Raw genomic sequence first — 22058 nt, 5'->3', positions numbered from 1 at the left:
TATTAATGATAAAGCCTTATATTAATATCTTTAAGAAATGAAATGGGTTCTTAAGAAGTTCTCTTGATCAAGAAATATCATAGAAAAATTTAAAGAGAAATCTATGAAATGAAGCTGTGGAAATTAGATATACATTGTCTTTAATGAAGTTGTTTATTTAACTTTTAAAATTCAGATAATAGTATTATTTCTTATTCTGTGGTATTGGCAGTATTTAACCTTACAGTGTACAGGCTTTGCTTATATAATTTAAACCATTCAAGATCACGGTTGTATCAATAGTGATATCATTCCCTTTTAGAATTAATTTAAGTACTTCAAAACCAAAATTCAAGTGCCATGGGCATTCAGTTTTGGAATATGAAGTCAGGTAAGGTTCTATTACTGCCCTCCAGTGGCAAGAATGCAGGTGTGTGTGTGTGTGTGTGTGTGTGTGTGTGTGTGTGAGAGAGAGAGAGAGAGAGAGAGAGAGTTAGTGTGTGTTACAGATAACACTACACACATATATGCATTTATTATATGTGACACAAAATAGAATTTTATATTGTACCTTTGATATAATAAGCTTAGCTACTTATTATGCATATAATTATGTAATTTATCTTATGTATTAGCTTCATAATTAACTTAATTTTCTGTACAAAATACATTTACTTTATTTTTAGACATCTGTAATATAGCAGTAACCAGTAACATAGAAGTAACTGTAAATTTTTTTTTAATATGCTGATTACAGTTTCCAGTTGTTGGTTTTAGTAGATTAGATTTTTACAGGATTTTTTTTTGTGTCAAAAGAAGCAATTATGCTTTTTAAAATTGATAAGTTTTCTTTCTATAGTTACTGAGGTCTTAATGAAATAAAAAGCAGTATTCCTTTGAACTCTTCATGCACTAGATATAAAGGAAGGCTATAGAAATTCAGCTAGAAATGGAATATTCCATTGGTCACTGATGAATTAAGGATTTGGATGAGTTAAATGACTATTGAATCAATGCTTCAAAAATCTCTAAATTGATCAGTGCTGCTACTCTTTCTATAAATGTGAATTGCATTATTTCTATGAGAAAATATTCCCCTGCCATCCCAAACTTTTGATGTCTTTAAAAAAAAAACAAACCTAGACTTGTCCTTGGACACTAAACATACAGTACATCATTAGGCCTAAACTTGAATAAAGTTTTATTCTGATGCCTCTTTAGGGCATGGAGGTCACCGAGGGTTCTTAAAGACCACTCCAAGAAACCTACAGTTCTCTTGAGTACTATTTAATTGGAAAGGTTTCAAGTACCAATATTGTGATCATTATTGGTATAATAGTAAATGAAAAATTAAAGTTGTAGAAAACCTAAAATCCACTTGCTTGGCTTTGTGTTCAGGATAGAAATAGAAGTAAAAGTAGCAAAAAGCAAGCAAACAACAATAAAAAACCCCCAACAAATACAGAAACACTTGCCATTGAATAGGAAGAATCCTAAGCTTTAAATATACTTCTTTCATAAATGAGAATTGTGCTGTTAGTATACTGCCAGCAGAGCACATGCTTGACATTATTTTAGTTCCAATTTAGTTTTATTGTTTTAAACCACATACTATTTCCTGATTCAATTCAACAAGCATTTATTAATTTCCTAATATATACAGGGCTCTGATTTGTATGCCATGTGGAAAGAGATGACAGCCAAAGACTATACCAATTTTAGGAGAATAAGGGGAAGGAAATAAGCATATATATATATATTGTCTCCTATGTGCCAGGCACTGTGTTAATCAATTTGATAAATCTAATCTTATTGGATCTTCACAGTAACTCTGAAAGATTGCTACTCTTTTGTTGTTCAGTCATTTCAAGGATGTCCAACTCTTCATGACCCCATTTGGGGTTTCCTTGGCAAAGATACTGGAGTGGTTTGCCATTTCCTTCTATAGCTAACAGTTTATAGATGAACTGAGACAGACAGGATAGAGTGACTTCCTTAGGTTCATATAGCTAGTAATTGTCTGAGGCCATTTTTTTTTTTGGTGGGGCAATGGGGGTTAAGTGACTTGCCCAGGGTCATACAGCAGTAAGTGTCAAGTGTCTCTGGCCGGATTTGAACTCAGGTCCTCCTGAATCCAGGGCTGGTGCTTTATCTACTTTGCCACCTAGCTGCCCCTGAGGCCAAATTTTAACTCAGTTCTTTCTGACTCTAGACCTAGCCCTTTATCCACTGAACTACCAACTGCTTCAATATTTTTTAGGATATGCACTAATGGATCAAATCTTTCAGAGAAAGATGGTGAAAAATAAAGAGCCCTATAAAACAGAAGCAAATGATAGAAGGTAAAATCACTTATAAAAAAGCTTAGTGAGATCCAAATAAGAAAAGTCATGCTGAGTTCATTTAAGGATGAAACTAGAATGAGGTTGAGAAACAGGAGATAGAAAAGACCTGCAAAGATTGTTAGGATGAACTCTTTTCTCCTTGAAGGAGAACTATCACATTTGGACTCTAACTTTATGGTCCCAGATATGCTTGTAAGGAAAGTTGAAATGACATTAAAAAGAATAAAAAGGGGGTGGTCAACATGGATATTGTATACATAGAGGAGATGGGCTGGAAAAAAAAGTCTTTTTGTGAACATTGAATGATTAATTCACGAAGCATCTGATTGGGAGAAGGGAAATCTTGCCCTTATAAATGAATTGTGCCCAGTATTAAAGAGGCTCTTGAGAGCTATCTAGGTTGCTTTTGGGAAATTAGAAAACTCCTTTAATGGCCCCAGAATTTGCAATTAAACAAAGGCGCATATTTTTAATACCTGTACTAGTGGTGTTATATGGCTGCAATTCATGGAACATCAGCTTCCAGTTTATGCCCTCATATATTGATATTCCATCACTCTTAATTTCCCCTTTCCTCAAATTACTCATTTACTCCTTCACCCTATGTTATACACAGAAAAATGAGTCAGACCTCTTATCTTATAATCATCTACATGTTCTATTTTTATGTCATGATCTCTGAAATGTATTTATCTGACAATCATTTTTATCACTCCATTTTTCCTTCCTAAACTTCTTCATCAACCTTGCCTCTTCAACCAGTATTTCTACCCCTCAGTTCTTTCCTATACCATCACCTCTGCATAAACTACACTATTTTTCCTCATCTTGACCCCTTAGTGAACCAGTTCAGCTCTAACTGTCCTCTTCTCTTGAATCCTTTGCACCTTTATCTTATAGCTGATCTTGCTTTACCATGTCCCCACCATAGATTACTCTCACCATTGGCTGCCTTTACTCTTCTTCACATGAAACTGATTGAAGCTAGAGAAAATTATTAAACTGTACTGATTGCAGGAGTGTGCTAGCAAATGTTTAACAACTAGCTTTTATATGTACATATATATTTTAAAGTTTAATCTGTATTATTATTTTTTCATCACTGTCAAATCTAGACAATCAACATAACAATTTATGTACTCATAGCATTTGCCAATTTCAGAGGTGTAACTGCTCACATTAACTATTTAACATTCAGCTTTTATGAGCCAGTTTGAACTGGCTTCAGAACACTCCTGCTTTCTGGGTCCTCTACCTTTGTATATACATAATCTCCACTGTGTCCTCACTGTGATGTTTTTAATCTCCCTAATCAATTCTACTTACCACAGTGGCTTTTTCGGAATTTTCCATCCCTCCTCAGACATCACATGGCTCCTCCACCCCACAATTGTCTCGCAGAGAAACTTGATAATTATTACACTAAAAAAAAAGAAATGATAACACACTTAAAAATTCAATTAGATCTACTTTCCCCTCCTCTTCATCTCACATTACTTAGATATATTCCCCTCCTGTCTCACATGAATAGTTAACCCTTCATGTTTCCAAGCCCCTGTACAAACACAAGTAATCACATTCTATCCTCTCTACTTTAGCAGATCTATTACTCTTATTTTCTTTCTTTCACTAATCTGCAAGGTCTTCTGTGTACTGCTTCTTGTTGCTTATGAACATAAATCCATGTCTCTTCATCCTTAAAAGCCACTTGCTTGATTGGTTCATCTTCTCTAGCCATCATCCTATATTTCTACTCCCTTTTGTAATCCTCTCAAGAGGATTGTTTACAATCAGCTTCTACTTCCCTTGTTTTAAAATTCTAAAGTATTATTTATAATCTTATCTTTCAGTCAAAATTGTTCTCTCTAAATTTCAAGTGACCTCTTAATTACAAAATCTAATGGCCTTTTTTTCAGTCTTCATTCTGCTTGTCCTCTTTGTATCCTTTGACACTGTCAGGCACCCTCTTCTTATTGCTCGACTCCATCTAGGTTTTTGAAGCATTGCTCTTTCTTGGTTCTCCTCCTATTTATGTGATAGCTCCTTCTTAGTCTTTTTTTTTTTCTGGATCTTCATCCAGATCATGACCAATAACTTTGGGTACCCCAAGAGCTGTTTCCTAGGCCCTTTTCTTTTCTTTACTATACTCCCTTGCTTGGTGATTTCATGAATTCCTATGGATTTAATCATCAGCTTTATGCAGATGATTCTCATATTTGTCTAGCCCTAATCTATCTCCTGACCTCCAGTCTCACATCGCTGTATGCCTATTGAACATCTCAAATTGGATGTTCCATGCACATCTTATATTTAACATGTCTAAAAACGGAATTCATTATCCGCCCCCGGCCCCCCCCCCCAAAGAAAAAAAAATACCTCCCCTCTTCCTAATTTCTCTGTTACTATTGAGGGTACTACCACCTTTCCAGTTACTCACTCAGGTTCTTAATCTACATGTCTTTGACCTTTCATTCCCTCCCACTCCTTGCCAATCTGTTGTCAAGAGGAGTTAATTCTACATTTGCAACATCTTCTGCGTATGTCCACTTTTCTCTTTTGACACTGGCACAACCATAGCTCCCTCATGATCTGATGTCAGTTCTATTGCAATAATAATTTATTTGGTCTCCCGGTTTAGTTTTTCTTCCCTCTAATCCATCCTTCACTCAACTATCAAAGTGATCTTTCTAAGACTTAAGTGGACTGATTCTGAGTGAAGTGAGCAGAACAAGGAAAACATTGTACACAGTACCAGCAACACTGTATGATTATCAACTGTGATAGACTTAGTTCTTCTCAGCAATATAATGATCCAAGACAGTTCCAAAGGATGCATGATGGAAAATGCTCTCCACATGCAGAAAAAAGAGCTGTAGAATTTGAATGCAGTTTGCACCATACTATTTCTACTTTTTTTTTGAGGTTTTTCCCTTTTGTTCTGAGTCTTCTTTCACAACATGACTAATGTGGAAATAGGTTTAATGTGAATGTACATATATAACCTATATTAGATTGCTTTCTGTCTTGGGGATGGGGGAGGGAAGGGAGCAATGGAAGGAGAAAAATGCAGAAATCCAAATCTTATAGAAACAAATGTTAAAAACTATCTTTACTTGTAATTGGAAAAAATTAAATACTGTTAAGATTACAAAAGTGATCTTTCTAAAGCATAGATCTGGTCTTGTCACTGCCCTCCTCAGTAGGCTCCAGTTAACTCTATGGCCAAATATAAAATCCATTGTTTGGTTTTGAAAGCCCTTTGTGACCTAGCTCCTTCCTACCTTTCCAGTCTTACACCTTATTACCTTCTAAGTACTTTATTATCCAGTGATACTGGCCTTCTTGCTGTCTCTTAAACAACATGTTGTATTTTCTGACTGCTTTTTTTTCTAGTTACCTCCCATATGTGGAATTGAATGGTAAATGATTTCATCAAAGAAATCAATAATTAAAAAGGAAAAAAGGATGGTCATATTCTGAAAGGAAAAGATTGTTGTGCAGCCAGAAGGAATTTGCATAAGATTTGAAATGTATTTTTGTACTTATGTTAACATTTGAACATACCTTTTCACTTATATTTGAATAAAACACACTTTCAAGCATTTGGATTCTGAGAATTCACACTGTGATCAATTTGATTCCAGAGGGCTTTTAGATCACATGAGCAATAAGATGGCAGACTAGACATTTTCTTTTACAGATTTATTCAAGAATAACAGGCATCCTAAAAATTGAATGGACCCAAAAGAAGTCAATGAATTCAGAAACAGCAAGAAATACTAGTGGAAAATAAACAAAATTTAAAAATAGAAGAACATGTAAAGTGTATCCTACTAAAAAACAACAAAACTGACTGAGAAAACAAGTCAAAGAGAAACTAAAAATCAGATAACTACCTGAAAACAAATATAAAAAAATATTGTAGATTGTTGGTCTATTTCAAGAAAATATGTTCAAATCTACAGATAGTGTCACATGTGCCTAATTAATTCAAATCAACAAGTATGTTATATGTAACTACTTATCTCCTATTGATGTGATTTACTTATTCTACTTATCATTTGTTGAGAAGAAGTATTCTGTAGTGTAGAGTTAGCCTTACGGCTAAGAAATCCCACTTTAGGTATTTATTGGCTACATGACCCTGGACAAATCACTTAACCTGTCAGTGACCTAAGCAATTTCTTAGGGAAGTAATTTGCAAAGATATTTACTTGAATTATTACTCAATACTGTGGAGTGGCCTCTACTCAAATCTTACCTGAAGCCAAAGACAGCCTAGAAGGTTGTCAGGATGGGGCTGCTGTACCGGGGCAGAAGTGCAGCCCCACTCCATAGTCACACTGACACAGATCCAGTCCCAGGCAGGCTGAGCCAGAGAAAGAGATCCCCAGAGACTCTGAATCAGCTGTAGCCCCAGTTTCATCTGGAACTAAGCTTAGGGTCTGGTGAGAGGACTGAGTGGATGGCCAGGGGGACATTATAGGGGTCTCTGCTGGTCTCGAGGCAGAACTTGGGTGTTTCACCCCTGCTGGGAACCAGGAAGTAGGCTTGAGTGGTGGTGGCACAGGTGGGGGAGGGGAGCAGGCTTATTGTAGCTAACAACTACAGCACACAAAATTTTGCTGCCTGGTTAATTAGCAAGTTGGCCTGTGGTTATCTATGGACCAGGGAGTGAAGAACCTACCCTTCCTTAAATCATACCACCTTAGACCCCCTGATGCTTTGGACAGTACATCCTGGAAGCAATGCCCCACTTTAAGAAGGAGTTAAAAGTCAAGTAAAAGAGGGGCAAGATGATCAGACAGAGAAAGATGTGGACCATAGAAAGTTTCTTTAGTGACAAGGAAGATTGAGCTACACGCTCAGAAGAGGATAGCAATGTTAGGGCTCCTACACCCAAAGATTCCAAGAAAAATATGAATTGGTCTCAGGCCATAGAAATGTTCAAAAGGGACTTTGAAGATAAAGTAAGAGAGGCAGTGGGAAAAATAAGAGGTAGAGGAAAAAATGGAAAAAGAAATGAGAGTGATGAAGGAGGGTCTTGAAAAAAAGTCAACAGCTTGGGCATAAAGGATAGGTAGTGGGAGGTAGAGGACAGAATTTGAATGATTATAGATGGGGGTTCAGAGTCCCCTAGGAAGGGGAGAGTATGAACCTGGTGGTAGTTTTATAATCATTGAGGAATAATTTCAAGTAATTATCAACATCCCAAGGGAATTACTGATTTCCTCTAAAAAGAGTTCTCTCAGTGCCTATTAGCTCACGTGAGGAAGTGAGGAGACGGGCAAGCTGAAGAAATGATATTTTTCTCCTTCTACCAAAAGACACCAAACTGGTGACCCTGGCTATGATTGAATCACATTTTTCTTCTTATCCCCAGAGGAGGAGGCAGATGTGAGAAGGAATGGTGTTTTTCCATTTCCCTGAGAGGCAGAGGATCAGGCAATTTGTTCAGCCATTTATCACTTTAGTTGTCTAAGAAGTAATTTAGGGCACCTTTGTAGAATCTAATTCTTTGTTCTTCTCTTCCCCCGTGTTTGTTCTCCTTCTCTCTCTCTCTCTCTCTCTCTCTCTCTGGACAGAGAGGGTTAAATGACTTGCCAAGGGTCACATAGCTAGTAAGTGTCAAGTGTCACTAGGCCAGATTTGAACTCAGGTCCTCCTGAATCCAGGGCCAGTGCTTTATCCACTGTGCCACTTAGCCCCCCCCCCCCCATTCTCTTAAAGATTCGGAAGATTGATTTGCTTTCAGCTATTTCATTCCTGGTGTTATCTTATTCCCTTCCTCCCTCTCTCATCCTGTTTTGTTTTTCTGAGCATTCCATGTGTCTCTACTTTAAACTGTGTATGTTCAACCTTTTTTTCCTTTTCATTTCAGATAGGAGTGAGGTTCATCTTCTGCCAATTCCCCCTGTCCATTTTGTCACATTTGTATTTTCTTCTTATAAATTATAATTAGGAAAGAATGGCTATTTCACCCCATTTTCCTCCATTCTCTTTCCCTTCTTTAAACCCTTATAACTGAGCACATTCAGAACCTCTTTCTTAGTTAAACTTCCTCAATACTGTTTGAATATGCTAAGGTTCTGAAGGGACACTTATTCATACATCTTCCATTTGTCCAAATACATTTATCTTTTCAGGTTTCTCTGGAATCTTGTCTTTGTATTTCTCAGTTCCTTTCTATCTTTTTTTTTTATCAGAAATTCTTGACATTCCTTTATTTCAATTTCAAGAAAGGTCAGTTTTCCTCTTGTAGACTTAAATTTAGCTTTGTAGCATAACTTTTTTTCTGGGTCGTAAACCTCTCTCACCTTTTGAAATATTACATTCCAAGATAAAATCCCATTTAGAGTTGAAGCTGCCAGGTTTTATTGTTATCCTTACTATTGTTCCTTGGTAGTTGAATTATTTATTTTTGGATGCTTTTAAAAATTTATCTATCATCTATCCATCTACCCATCCATCCATCCATCCATCCATCCATCCATCCATCCATCCATCCATCCATCCATCCATCATGTATTTTGAAACTTCCTTTTGGAGTTCCTTTCAGAAGGGGATTAGTGGTTTCTTTCTGTTGTTACATTTATACTGAGGTTCTAAAACATATGGGTAATTTTCATTTATGACTTCTTGATATATAGTTCCCCAATTTTTTTGTTTAATCATAATTTACAGGGAGTCTATGATTTGTAAATGAGTGTCCTTGACCTGTTTTCCATTTCATATGTTTTTGATATAAAATATCTCACATTTTCACCTATTTCTAATATTTCTAGCTTTCTGATGGAGTCCATGTTTTTTGTTTTTGTTTTTTTTAATTCTTTTTTCCCCCCACAGATTCCATGTTTTGGTTAAAGTTTAGCAGTTTTTCTTCTAAGCTTTTTTCCATTTGGTTCTTTTATTCAGAACCTTTTTAGATCATTTTAAAGAAAAACTTTTTCCCTTTTTTGGGATATTCATATAGTCTTTGTGGAAAATCCATTTTTCCCTCTTTGAGTCTGCTTGCATTTGTCATAGAGTTACATTTACCAAATTTTTGGATACTTAATTGTCAGGGTCTTCTTTGATTTATTCATGTCTCTAGCTTTAGTTCCTGAATTGCACCTGGGACTTTATACCAAGGACAGGCTCTACCCCTTGTTGCTCTATTATATGAGATTGTAAACACTTTTTCGTCTTGTCCCAAGTTCCCCTGGGTTCTTCTGCTGACTTCCACTTTCTGCAGTAAGGCTGTACTGAATCCTTGAGCTTTAGAGGCATGGATCTTCCGAATGCTCTTTGGAACTCAGAGAATAGTATATCTGATAACAGAAACCCTGGGGCTGAACTTTCTTGATCTGAACACTGTAGCAGCAGGCTGGTCACTGGTCATTACTTAATGTGTGCCCTTGCTCCCTTAGGTACCCATTCTGGGGTCTTCTGAGTACCTTAAGATTTTGTTTTTGTTTTTGGAGGGTTAAGTGCCTTGCCCAAGGTCACACAGCTAGTAAGTGTCAAGTGTCTGAGGCCGGATTTGAACTCAGGTACTCCTGAATTCAGGGCTGGTGCTTTAACCACTGCACCATCTAGCTGCCCCCTTTTCTCTTTTTTTAATTTAGAATTTTCCCCAAGTTACATGTAAAAAACAACAACATTTTTTTCACATTGATTTTTTAAAACTTTGTGTTCCAAATTTTCTTCCTCCCTCCCTCCTCAACCCTCCCTAGGAAATCAAGCAGTTCAATATAAGTCATGTAAAACATCTTCACATCAGTCAGGTTGTGAAAGAAAATAGACAAAATAACTTTAGAAAGAAGAACTAACAATTGCAATTATACTTCAATCTCTATTCAGATACCATCAGTTCTTTCTCTGTTGATGCTTTGCATTTTTCATGCATCCTTCTGATCGCATCCTGCTCATCATTTCTTTCACAGTTCCTATTGCTCACTGTATTACCCTCCATCCTATTACCTTCCCTTAGGATTTTCATAGCAGAGCCTGCCATGCTTGCTTTCCCTGACCAGTGAACTTCAGGGCTATAGGAGTCCCTATCTTTTTTCATGCTGTTGTCCTACTCTGGATTTCCTTAAGAGCCCCTCTTTCTTACTGCACTTGAATTTTAGGGTGACTTTTCGCATAGTTTAGGAGTGAAAGAAGTTATGCTCTATAATTTTCTCATTGGATTTCTCATTATTTGATTTGCCCTGAACTTTAGAATTTTAATTGCTGTAATAAGTATGTGGAAGTTGGGAAGATTGCCTTCTGCTCAGGAATCCATCTTGGCCAGAATTCCCCAGAGCTGTGCTTTGATGAAAGCTAAGCATGCAGAGAGTCAGAAGTTAGGTGACATTCTGTGAAGTAGTTATAGAAAGACATTTCAGAACCATGCTGAAGGTAGTGTAATATATAAGGGTACAAGAAGAGTAAGTGTGAATTGGAATAGGGATGATAGAGTGAAAGAGCAATAAGGAAAAGGAATTTTCATCTAGACAGGGATATTGTAGAAAAGGAGAGAGTTTGATTACCATAGGAATGTAGATGGTCTGTTGTTGGTGGTGAGTCATTTTAGTCATGTCCAACTCTTTGTGACTCCGTTTGGAGTTTTCTTGGCAGAGATACTGTGGTTTGCCATTTCCTTTTGTAGCTTGATTCCAAGCTCAGTGTTCTGTCCACTGTGGCACCTAGCTACCTAAATGGTTAGATTATACTTAGTAAAGAACATTAAGTCTACTGCTGGGCCTAACTCTAATGAACACAAATGGAAAAGGGAGGGAGATGAATCACTAGTATTCATATGGTTTTTGTATACCATGAGATCTAGTGCATTGGATTATTGTCAGTGATTTTAGTTATTATCCTCTTCTTGAGATTATAACAAATCAGAAACATTTTGGCCTAAGAGGTAGGAATATCTTATTCCAAACCTCTGATTTGAAATCAAGAAGACCTGAGTTCTAATGGTGTTTCTAAAATTTATTACTTATATGAACATGAGCAAATTATTTGATCTTTCTGCACTAAGATTTATCTTAGAAAATTCTAAGATAATTCAACTAAAATGCTAAATTCAACTTGGGTTTCTGCCTCTATTAGTGTTTCAACACTGAAATCATACAAATGTGGACTTGTAGTCTTGACATTAAATATACAGTGGAATTTCTCATACATGCTATCAAAAAATTATAAATATTGCTGTTACACTTTTGAAAACTATGAATATTTGCTTCTGAATTTTCTGCTTATATTTTTGATTGTTTTTCAACATAAAGGTATAATGAGTAGTTAAATATATAAATGGAAAATTATTAACTTTATCTCTATGCAGAGTACTTAGGTGGTACTGTGGATACAGCATTGGACTGGGAATCAGGAAGCCTCATCTTCCTGACTTCAAATCTGGCTTCAGATACTTACTTGCCATCTGACTCTGGGCAAAGTATTTAACTCTGTTTGCCTCAGTTCCTTATCTGTAAAATAAACTGGAGAAGGAAATGGCAAACTACTCCAGTATCTTTTACAAGAAAACCCCACATGGGATCACAAAGAGTTGTACATGGCTGAAATGACTCAATAACAGTAGCAACAATAATCAATCACTGTGCAGCTGAGCACTTCTACAGGGATGCATTAAAAAAAAATGTTTAATCAGTCAATATTGGTTAATTGTTTACTATGGACCTAGCACTGTACTAAAAATATTGAAAGTCAATCTCTGCCCTCAACAAGCTCACTGTCTAATGGAGAGGCAAACAAGCAAAATATATATAAACATGCTATATACAGGAAAAACAGGGAATAATTAAAAGAATGAAGGTGCCAGAATTAAGAGGATTGAAAAAGACATCTTATAGAGTATGGGATTTTAATTGTGACTTGAAGGAAGCCAGTAGAGAGGGAGAATTTCAGGCATGGGCTGCAATCAGAGAAAATTCCTGGAGCTGTGAGATGGAGTGTCTAATTAACAGTAAGGGTGTCTGTGTTATTGGATCTAAGGTCTTTAATTGGGGCAAAAGATCTATAACTTGAGGTATTACAAAGCAAGATACTCGGAATACCCACAGATGGGGACTGGGGACAGGGGACTGTGGTAACAGAACAAAGGGACCTATGAGACTGCCCTTGGGTTAGGTAAGTTTCTCACAAATAGAAACTAGTTAACTACTTAATGTAAATGAACCTTTAACTAAGGGAATTATAAGACTGTCCTTGTATAGAAGCTACTTAACTCTAAATAGAAACTGCTTAATGTAAATAGATTCTTCTGCATAATAACCTAAAGTCTAGGAAGGTGGGGAATCTTTGAGAGTGATAGTTTGTTTGGGGGAGATCTATCAAGAGTCTGAAATAGACAAAGATTGGTTAACCCCAAGCAGTTCATTGGCCTGGGAATGTGGAGTAGGTGGAGATCAGTCAGTTTTCAGTAAATTGTCTTTATCAAGTATATAGGGAGTAAGGTATAAGAAGATTGAAAAGGTAGGAGAGGGCTAGTTTGTGAAGGACTTTGAATGGCAAACAGGATTTTGTGATCCAAAGAAATGATTTAGAAAGCAGGGGGCCTATTATTTTTTAGTGATCATTACAGGATTCTACTGTAGAACAGATGATTATTCTATCCATTGCAATATTCATAGAGAAAATTTTAAATATTCTTAATAACAATAGTTTTTATCAGAATGAAATGTTTTCATGGATTTCCTTCTCATTTCTTTCCAAAGCTTTGCTTTTTAAGAAATATTTCTTTTTGTGGACACATTTATCAATAATTCCAAGATCATGGTCAGCCACAAAAAAAGAAATGAAAAGTCAGATCTGTTTGTTTTTGTTTTTCCCAATAATATCAACAACAAGGATAATATGTGCACGCACATATAATATGAAATTCCATTAACATCAGTGAGTTAATTTTTCCCTGATTACCACTGCTCATACTTTATGATAGTAGTTTGGGAAAATACTTTGTAGACATGACATTTATCTTTTGGGTTTTTTTAATCTGGTAGTTTTCCTTAATTCTTTTTTTTTTTAATTTTTTTTTTGGGTGGGGCAATGAGGGTTAAGTGACTTGCCCAAGGTCACATAGCTAGTAAGTGTCAAGTGTCTGAGGTAGCATTTGAATTCAGGTCCTCCTGAATCCAGTACTGGTGCTTTATCCACTGCGCCACCTAGCTGCCCCCAGCTTTCTTTCTTTCTTTTTTTTTTTTTTTTGGTGGGGCAATGGGGGTCAAGTGACCTGCCCAGGGTCACACAGCTACTAAGTGTCAAGTGTCCGAGGTCGAACCTGAACTCAGGTACTCCTGAATCCAGGGCCTGCGCTTCATCCACTGCACCACCTAGCTGCCCCCCTTTAATTCTTAAAGTATTTCTTATATATATGTATATAGACATAGACATAGACATAGACATAGACTTAAACACACACACACACATATCTGTATATATATGTAATGTTGTTCATCATGGATGATGTCTTGACTTCCATGTGAATTGGATTTAAGTGGGGGCAGAGTTGCACAAAGTTGTCAATCTCTTTCTTCCTGAGTCATGAAACTCCAGTACCAAGACAAAAGTCAAGATGACTTGTGATGGCCCAGGGTGCAGGAGATGACCTTGTTGTCTTTGATTTCTGACCAAGCTTTAAGCACTCCATAGTGTCTGTTTCGTCTACCTTTATGGCTATTGGAACAAAGTGTTTTCGCCTTTCCATTCCCATGGGGAAAGTTTTCACATGCATGCAGTAGACATTACCTAACTCACCAGTAGCTTTGAGGCCTGTTGGTTACCTTTACCTGGTTTAACCTGTTTGCTGAGAGGTTTAACTGGGATGTGGCCACTATTCATACTGTACCTTCTTGGAGCCACAGCCAGTAAGTGAGAGTTTAGTGAAGGTGGGCACCAGAGGTGGGAGAGCAGCCCTGAAAAGGGCTCAGCAAGTCTTCACACTAAAGATGCTAGTCCTCTTGAAAGTCATGATCAAAGAAAGAACCTAGACATAATCTTTTAAGAAATTATAAAGGAAAACTGCCTCAATATTATGGAACCAGGGGCTAAAATAGAAATGGAAAGAATCCACCGATCACACACAAAACTAAAACTTAGGTAATTTCATTAACAGCTGTAGATATTAAAATTTGACATGAGATTTGTATTTAATAAAAGCAGGTATATAATAACTGCCCTTATATTGACCATAAAATATTTCAGTATTTTAAACATATCAGATTTTAGAAAATAGGCAGCATTAAGGATGAAATATATCTTTAATTATTAGTTAAAAGAAATCCTCAGTATATATGGAATTTTTGGCATCTTTTTTTTATGGCTATTGTATGACTTAATATTTCATACTTTTGCTGTTTTTTAGGGTTTCCCAAAATCAAGTTGGACAGCACTTTACCTTTGTGCTAACCGATATTGAAAGTAAGCAGAGATTTGGATTCTGTCGTTTAACATCAGGAGGCAAAATTTGTTTATGCATCCTTAGGTGAGTACTTGTAGTAAAGCAATTATGCTACTAGTCATGCTGTTTTTTCTTATTTACAATTACTGCATATTATGTTCATTTCAACAATTCATAACCATATCTTATTGAGAATTGAGAAACATTGATATTAAAATATAGTTTTTTTTCCCCTTTCCAGAAGTTTGAAATCATTGAAAGACCAATGAAACTTCATAAATGTAATTTAGCTCCTTTTTCTTTCTCCTCCTCAATTCTGGGATCAACTCTATGTGTTCTGCATTCAGCTGACTATCATATTCTTGACAATAATCATCATCCATTTGGCTTTTCCTATATAGATGAGAGAAAAGTGACACCTGATCAGTAATTTTCTAGAACTCAGTGGCAATGTGTCAAAGACTCATTTATTTTTATTCTCGTGAGAATGGACACTTGCAAATAAGTACTATAGCCAGCAAGTATAGAGAGTAAGGGCTCACAGACCCCCTTTTTTATTATTATTATTTTTTTTTAGTGAGGCAGTTGGGGTTAAGTGACTTGCCCAGGGTCACACAGCTAGTATGTGTAAGTGTCTGAGGCCACATTTGAACTCAGGTATTCCTGACTCCAGGGCCAGTGCTCTATCCACTGCGCCATCCAGCTGCCCCCACAGACCCCTTTTTAATCCCTAGTCTCTAACTAAAAATGGACCCTTCCCTTTTTCATCATTGACCAATTACTTAAGTGTTACAATGTACACACGAAAGCTTGCTTACCAGAATGTAGTATTCTTAACCCTAATTTCCATAATTATTCTTTGGGTTCTCAGCCAATGGGGGAGGTGACACAGGGATATTTCTTCAGTCTTACCTTTTATGGATACAGCTCAGAAGAGGACCTCATTGAGACCAGCTCAGGGCTACTTGAACCATGTTATCTGTTTGCCAGGTCTGGAGGAATGTAATTTGAATGGTGATGCTTATATCCTTATTGAGGGGAGACCATTACCCATTTCCTCACAATGGATAATTAGGCTGAACTCTTTTGAATGATTATGGATTTTACATAGGAGGCTTTGCCTCATCTATAGGGGCTTCTAGAAGATCCCACTGTCTATAGGGAACTCCTCAATTTTTATTGTATACTGGCTGTACTCCCTTGATGTTGATAAGCAGCTTTGTCAAGCATCACTCTCCGTTTTATGCTTTGTTTGATATTGATAATCAACTGTTAATCATACAAACTTATCTTGGCTCTTGTATCTACAAATGAACTATTTGTAATCTTTATAGATGCATGGGAAATATCTGCTTGAGAAGAGTATTTAAGACTTCATTTTACTCTACTCATTAAAATGCTTTTTCCTGGTCCACACATTTTATGCACATTGGGATATCTTGAGTCATCTGTTTTCAGTTAATTTTATGACTAAAAATGTAGTCTTCTGTGGAAGGGCATTTATAAAATCTTGCCTTTTCTCATATTTTCACTAAGGATGCCTTTGATATAGGTATAATTATAGGTAAAGATAGAGATAGAAATAAAGAGAGATATCAGTCCTATAAAGTCTATGAAAAAGTAAACATACTGGACAGCAGTTCTATATTCTTGCTGTCTGTTTCTTCATATAATAATCCTGCCATCTCCACAATCTTTTTTTTTTTTTTTTTTGGCGGGGCAATGGGGGTTAAGTGACTTGCCCAGGGTCACACAGCTAGTAAGTGTTAAGTGTCTGAGGCCGGATTTGAACTCAGGTACTCCTGACTCCAGGGCCGGTGCTTTAACCACTGCGCCATCTAGCTGCCCTCTCCACAATCTTTTAATTCAAAGTTACTTCTTTCAGATATTTTGAGAACTTATCCCTTAGTGTAGTGCTCCTCAAATGATATTTCCTCTAGCACCAATCTACACAGTATAGATTTGGTTTGATGTAGCTTTTCTTTAGTGTTATTTCCACTTATTTATAGAAATCTTGACAGCTTTTTCCATATTTCATTTGTTTATCTGCCTTTCAGTTTAATTCTTAAATGTTTGGGGGATGATATGGAGCAGTTGGGTTGCATTCACTTTCTGTAGATAGACTTATTTTTATGAAACAAAAGTCTCCAAGGAATCTAACCTGGGTTTTGCAAACCCAGGACTAGAAAGACACATTGTTGCTGTAAATAATTTTACTAAAATCACCATTCCTGTGACTGTTTTTAACCAAAACAAAATCACTCTCTTATATGTTTTATATTCCTCTATTATAAGCTCTTCAAGGGCAGGGACTGCCTTGCTTTTAGTATTTTTAGCCCTTGTTGTTGTTTGTCCTTCATTCTGGAGGAGGACCATGACATCAAGGTGATGCCATGACTTTCATTAAATTGGATTTAAAAGTGGGAGGGCTGTGCAAGTTCACCAACCTCACTCTTTCCTCCAGAGCCATCTGGAAAGATATACATTAGGATGGCTGGAGATAGCCCTGTATGTTTAAGGCAGTTGGGGTTAAGTGACTTGCCTAGGGTCACACAGCTAGTAAGTGTCTGAGGTGAGATTTGAACTTGGGTCTTCTTGACTCCAGGAACAGTGCATTATCCATTGAGCTATTGCCTTTATTTTTATCCCTAGTACTTTGTAAAGTGTCTGGAACATAGTACACACTTAATAAATTTAAATCAAACAGTCACTTATGTGTACAAGGTGGAGTCAAATATTTCCAAAGAGATGTATCACTGGGCCATTGATGTAATAAGAGTGATGGATAATAGTTGCACATCCTGCCTATTGGATTAGTACCTGTGTAATATCAAGAGATCAAGAAAGTAGCTCTAAACATGTTGGGTGAGTCTCCTGTGAAGATTTATAGGAAAAAATGAACAAGAATTGCATGGGATAAAACCCTGTGGGTGGGTTTTGGTCTGTACCATTCTTTTCTAGACATATATCTCTTTGGCTCAGCTTCCTCTGGCTCCCTTCCCAGTTAGTTCCCTGCCTTCCTCGGGGTATATAAGGGTTTCTGCTTGCTCTCTCCTCAGGGTTGTTTCCTAAAGTTTTTTCTCCTCCCATGGGGACTCTTCTGTTGAGGAAGTATCTACCCAAAGTTTCACTCTCACATACTTGCCCTATATGCCATCATTTTATAGTCCATAACACCACAAACTTTCCTGGGTACTGAATTCTAGATATATGGCCTTATCAGTCAAAGATAACTCTTAGATTTGGTGTCAGGGAAACTTTGTATTGGTAGTATCATCAATTAAAATGAAGAAACTAGGAAGAGAAAGTAGATTTTGGGGGAAAGATGTAATGTTTGGTTTTATTTATAATAAGTTTGGATCATAAGGTAGGGCATCCACCCAGGAGACAGCTGGGAGTGTAGGCCATATGCTTAGGAAATGGCCAGACTTGTAGTTACAGTTTGAGTCATCTACATAAACTTAATACTACATAAACTTAAAAGAGATGAGATGAAAAAAAATTGAGCATAGAGAGGAGAAAGCTAAGGAGAAAACCCTGAGAAAATATGTATATTTTTGAGGAAAACAAGAGTAGGAATTGAGAAAAATAAGTTAGAGGGATAGGAAAAATAATAGTTTGTGTCAAGGAATTCAAAAGTTTGAAAAACATTCTGTGTTACATAGAAGTGAACAAACTGAAGACTGAGAAAAAGCTCAATGAATTTGGTATTTAGGATGTCATTGATGACCTTTAAAACAACCATTTCAGAATAATGATAAGGAAGCGCCCCAGATTGCTTGGCCTTTCAGAGTGTATAACAGGTTTCTTCAGTAACTCTGAAACTGAGGATCATTAATTGTAGGCAAAGGAAACAAATCTATTGCTTTTTATAAGTATAATGGTCTTTTTAGATAACCTTGTAATTAAACTACACTTAATTAAAGCAATTAATTTTTTCATAATTTTCTTGTACCGCTCATTTATTTTTCCATTTTTTTCCTTTACTTCTCTTACTTTATTTTCAGAGTCCTTTTGGAGTCTTTCTATGGCGTGAGACAAATTCATATTTTGCTTGGACGCTTTGGATGTAGGAGCTTTGACTTTGTTATCTTCTTCTGAGGGTGTATTTTGATCTTCCTTGTCACCATAGAAACTTTCTAGGGTCACCATTTTTTTCTGTTTGCTCCTTTCCCAGCCTATTTCTTGATTTTTAACTCCTTGTTAAAGTGAGACACTGCTTCCAGAGTGGAGGGAGCACTGTGCCAATATTCAGGGGGTTTGTGTAGATGTTTTCAGAGATACTTCTAGGAATATGTAAATTTTTAGTTCTTCCAATGTGCTATGATTTAAGGAGAGGTATGTTTACTACTCTCCTGGCCTGTGCTCTGGTCGGCAAGCATCCACAGGCCTGCTTCTCTGCCCTGACACTATGAACAGAGCCCTCCTCCACTGTGGCTGCAAGTTCTGGTGTGCTTGTGCTCCTCCCCTGCCTATGACAGCCACCAAGACTGTGACCTGGATTAGAGTATGGGCAAAACAACAGAGTCCTGCCTCAGTTCTAGCAAAGAGATCCCTGTAATCTCTTTCTGGTCAATTGTTTGGCCCCCTTACCATCAGTATGCAGAGTTCCAGAAACAGTTGCTGCCACTGCTGATTCAGAGGCTCCCAAGGCCTGTTCCAGGTTTGCTGGGGCTGGGTCTACACCGGCACAGCATGCTCTTTTCTGTGCTCCACTCTCACCACAGTACAATGGACCTTCCCCGCCAAACTTCTAAGGTGTCTTTGGCTGGGAAATTATTTCACCCTGTCTTTTTGTGGGTTCTGCTGCTTCAGGAATTGTCTTATGTCATTATTTGAAGGTATTTGGAGGGGTCTTAGGGACAGCTCAGGTAAGTCACTGCCTTTCTTCTGCCATCTTGGCTCCACCCTAAAGCAATAACTTTATTAAAGTTGAGGGATATAAAATAAACACACAATTTATCAGCTTAGCTGATCCACAAAAAGAAACATAGTAGCATAGTTTTGGTGAAGCCAAAAACTCCAGCTACTCTATATCTCATTTTGCATGTTGAATCTATCACTTCTCTGTTTGGAGGTGAGTAACAGATCATCATCAGTCCCTCATGATTAGTCAATTCAGTGATCAAAAATGTTTTCTTTCATAGTTTTTTGTCTTTATAATGTTGTATTGTATGATTTCTTCTCCTGGCTCTGCTTACTTCACTTTGCATTAGTTCATACAAGTCTCCCCAGGTTTCTTTAAACTTACCACTTTTATCAGTTCTTATGGAAAGCTAGTGATTCTAAAAATAGGTAAAGAAGCAGTGCTTTCTGGATATGAGAAAATGTGGTTGGACAATTAGTTCAGTTTGGCTGAAGGAAGCATATTTTCAAAAATCCTGAAGAGGCAGTCTAAAACAAAGTAGTTAAGGACCTTACATTCCAAATGGAGGAGTTTGTATTTTATTCTAGAGAATATAGGGAATTACATGACCTTTTTGAGCAGTAGAATGATGTGGTCAGTTCTTTTCCTTAGCAACATTACTTTGGCGGGTGTATGGAAGACAGATTTGAGAGGGGAGAGACAGAAGGTAGGGATATCAATTAGGATTCCATTGGAATAGTCCAAGTTAGAGGTAATGAGAGCATGAATTTTAGGCCATGTTTGATGGAATTTTATTTTGACATTGTTGACCACCTTCTTGTTCTAACTAGTCTCTCTTCTGAATTTTTATGCCATTGTTCTATATTGGTTGAATTCTTGCCTCTCTGACTTCTCCTTAGTCAGTCTCCTTTCACCTTTGCTGGTCATTCATCAATGTTACATCCATTAACTCTGGCTACTAAGGCTCTGTCCTGAACCCTCTTTTCTTTTCCCTTTATACCCTCTTGATGATCTCATCAATTAGCAAACATTTATTAAGCATCTACTATGTGCTAAGTACTGTATTGAATGATGGGAGTTCAAAGAAAGGCAAAAAAGCATCTTAGCTCTTAGAGCTCATTCTAATGGAGGAGACAAAAAAAAAACTATGTACACACATACACATACACATATCTTGAGAGAATTAGAGGGAGAGGAAAAAGAAAGGTATATGTATTGGTATGTATTTAGGTATATATATATATATATATATATATAAACAGAAGCATGTATGTGTATATGTATATATAGGCTTCTGTTTCTAATACATATTTCCTGACTAAGTGAATTGTCACTGAGCCTCACATACCTGGAATGCCCTCTTGCCTACCTATGCTTCCTAGCTTCCTTTATATTCCCACCTTTGTCAAGAGGCATTTCCCAATCCCATTTAATGCTCCTGGCTTCTTGATTCCAACCCCTGCCCCCTTCCCCTCACCTCCAGACACTAAGAAAGGAATGTTTAGATAAGAAGAGAACAGAGAGAGAATTATCACAAATAACCTGTGTGGACAACAGTGTCATGAAGAGAGTTATTGACAGTGTCTGAGGCTGCAGAAAAGTAAAGAATGATGAAGATTGAGAAAAGGTCATTAGATTGGCAATTGAGAGGTCATTAGTAACTTTGAAGACGGCAGTTTTAATTGAATGAAGGTGGAATTCACATTGTAGAGAGTTAATAAGAGAGTGAGAAGAAAGGAAGTAGAGGCTTAAATTATAGATGACTTTCTCCAGAACTTTAGTTACCAAATGGTAGAGAAAAAGGATGATAGCTAGCAGTGATGAACAGTTCAAGAAGGTGTTTGAAGATGAAGGAGACTTGAGTATTTTTGTAGAATCAGAGAAGTAGACAGGGAGAGACTGAAGATTAGTGAAACAGTGGGAATGATAATGTGGGCAATCTACTGGAGAAGATGGAATAGGATCATGTGCATGTAGAAAGGCTTTCTTTGCTAAGGAGAAAGGCTGCTTCTTCATGTGAAACAAGGGTAAATGAGATAGTAGGAGATGTTTAAGAGATGAGAGGTGCAGAAGAAGGGAGAAGAGGGAGGAACTATTTTTTATTGAACTGAATTTTTTTAGTGAAATATTTGAAAAAAAAGAAATATTTGGTGGGGTTCTCGGTTGACAGGTAGGGGGAGGGAAAGAAAACAATGGTAGATTAAGTTGGGATAAACAGATTTGGAAAAGATCTGGCAGTGAATGAGATAGAAATTGATTATAGATTTTTAACAGATCATTGTCTTGCTGCAATGAAACTCCACTGGTAATTATGTAATTTAAATTTCTAGTGGATCCAGTCAGGTTTCATGATTTTCTCCATAGATTTAATTATCATCTCTATGTAGATAACTCTCAGATCTTCATATTCAACCCTATTCTCTCTCCTGACCTCTATGCATACATCACCAGTGGTCTACTGAATGTGCTGAATTCTTTC

General features: G+C 36.9%; 1 protein-coding gene across 2 annotated transcripts in view; it reads left to right on the top strand.

Annotated features, from left to right (window-relative positions):
- Positions 1 to 22058, top strand: part of DENND1B (DENN domain containing 1B) — a 327844-nt gene that overhangs the window by 118296 nt on the left and 187490 nt on the right. For both annotated transcript variants that reach the window (XM_043962753.1, XM_043962752.1), the window contains exon 5: positions 14677 to 14796. In XM_043962753.1, the coding sequence (XP_043818688.1) occupies positions 14677 to 14796 (120 nt within the window). The remainder of the gene's footprint in view (positions 1 to 14676; positions 14797 to 22058) is intronic.

Source organism: Dromiciops gliroides, chromosome 4 (assembly GCF_019393635.1).
Source record: "Dromiciops gliroides isolate mDroGli1 chromosome 4, mDroGli1.pri, whole genome shotgun sequence".
Classification (NCBI taxonomy): domain Eukaryota; kingdom Metazoa; phylum Chordata; class Mammalia; order Microbiotheria; family Microbiotheriidae; genus Dromiciops; species Dromiciops gliroides.
This window is presented reverse-complemented; position numbering and strand designations above follow the sequence as displayed.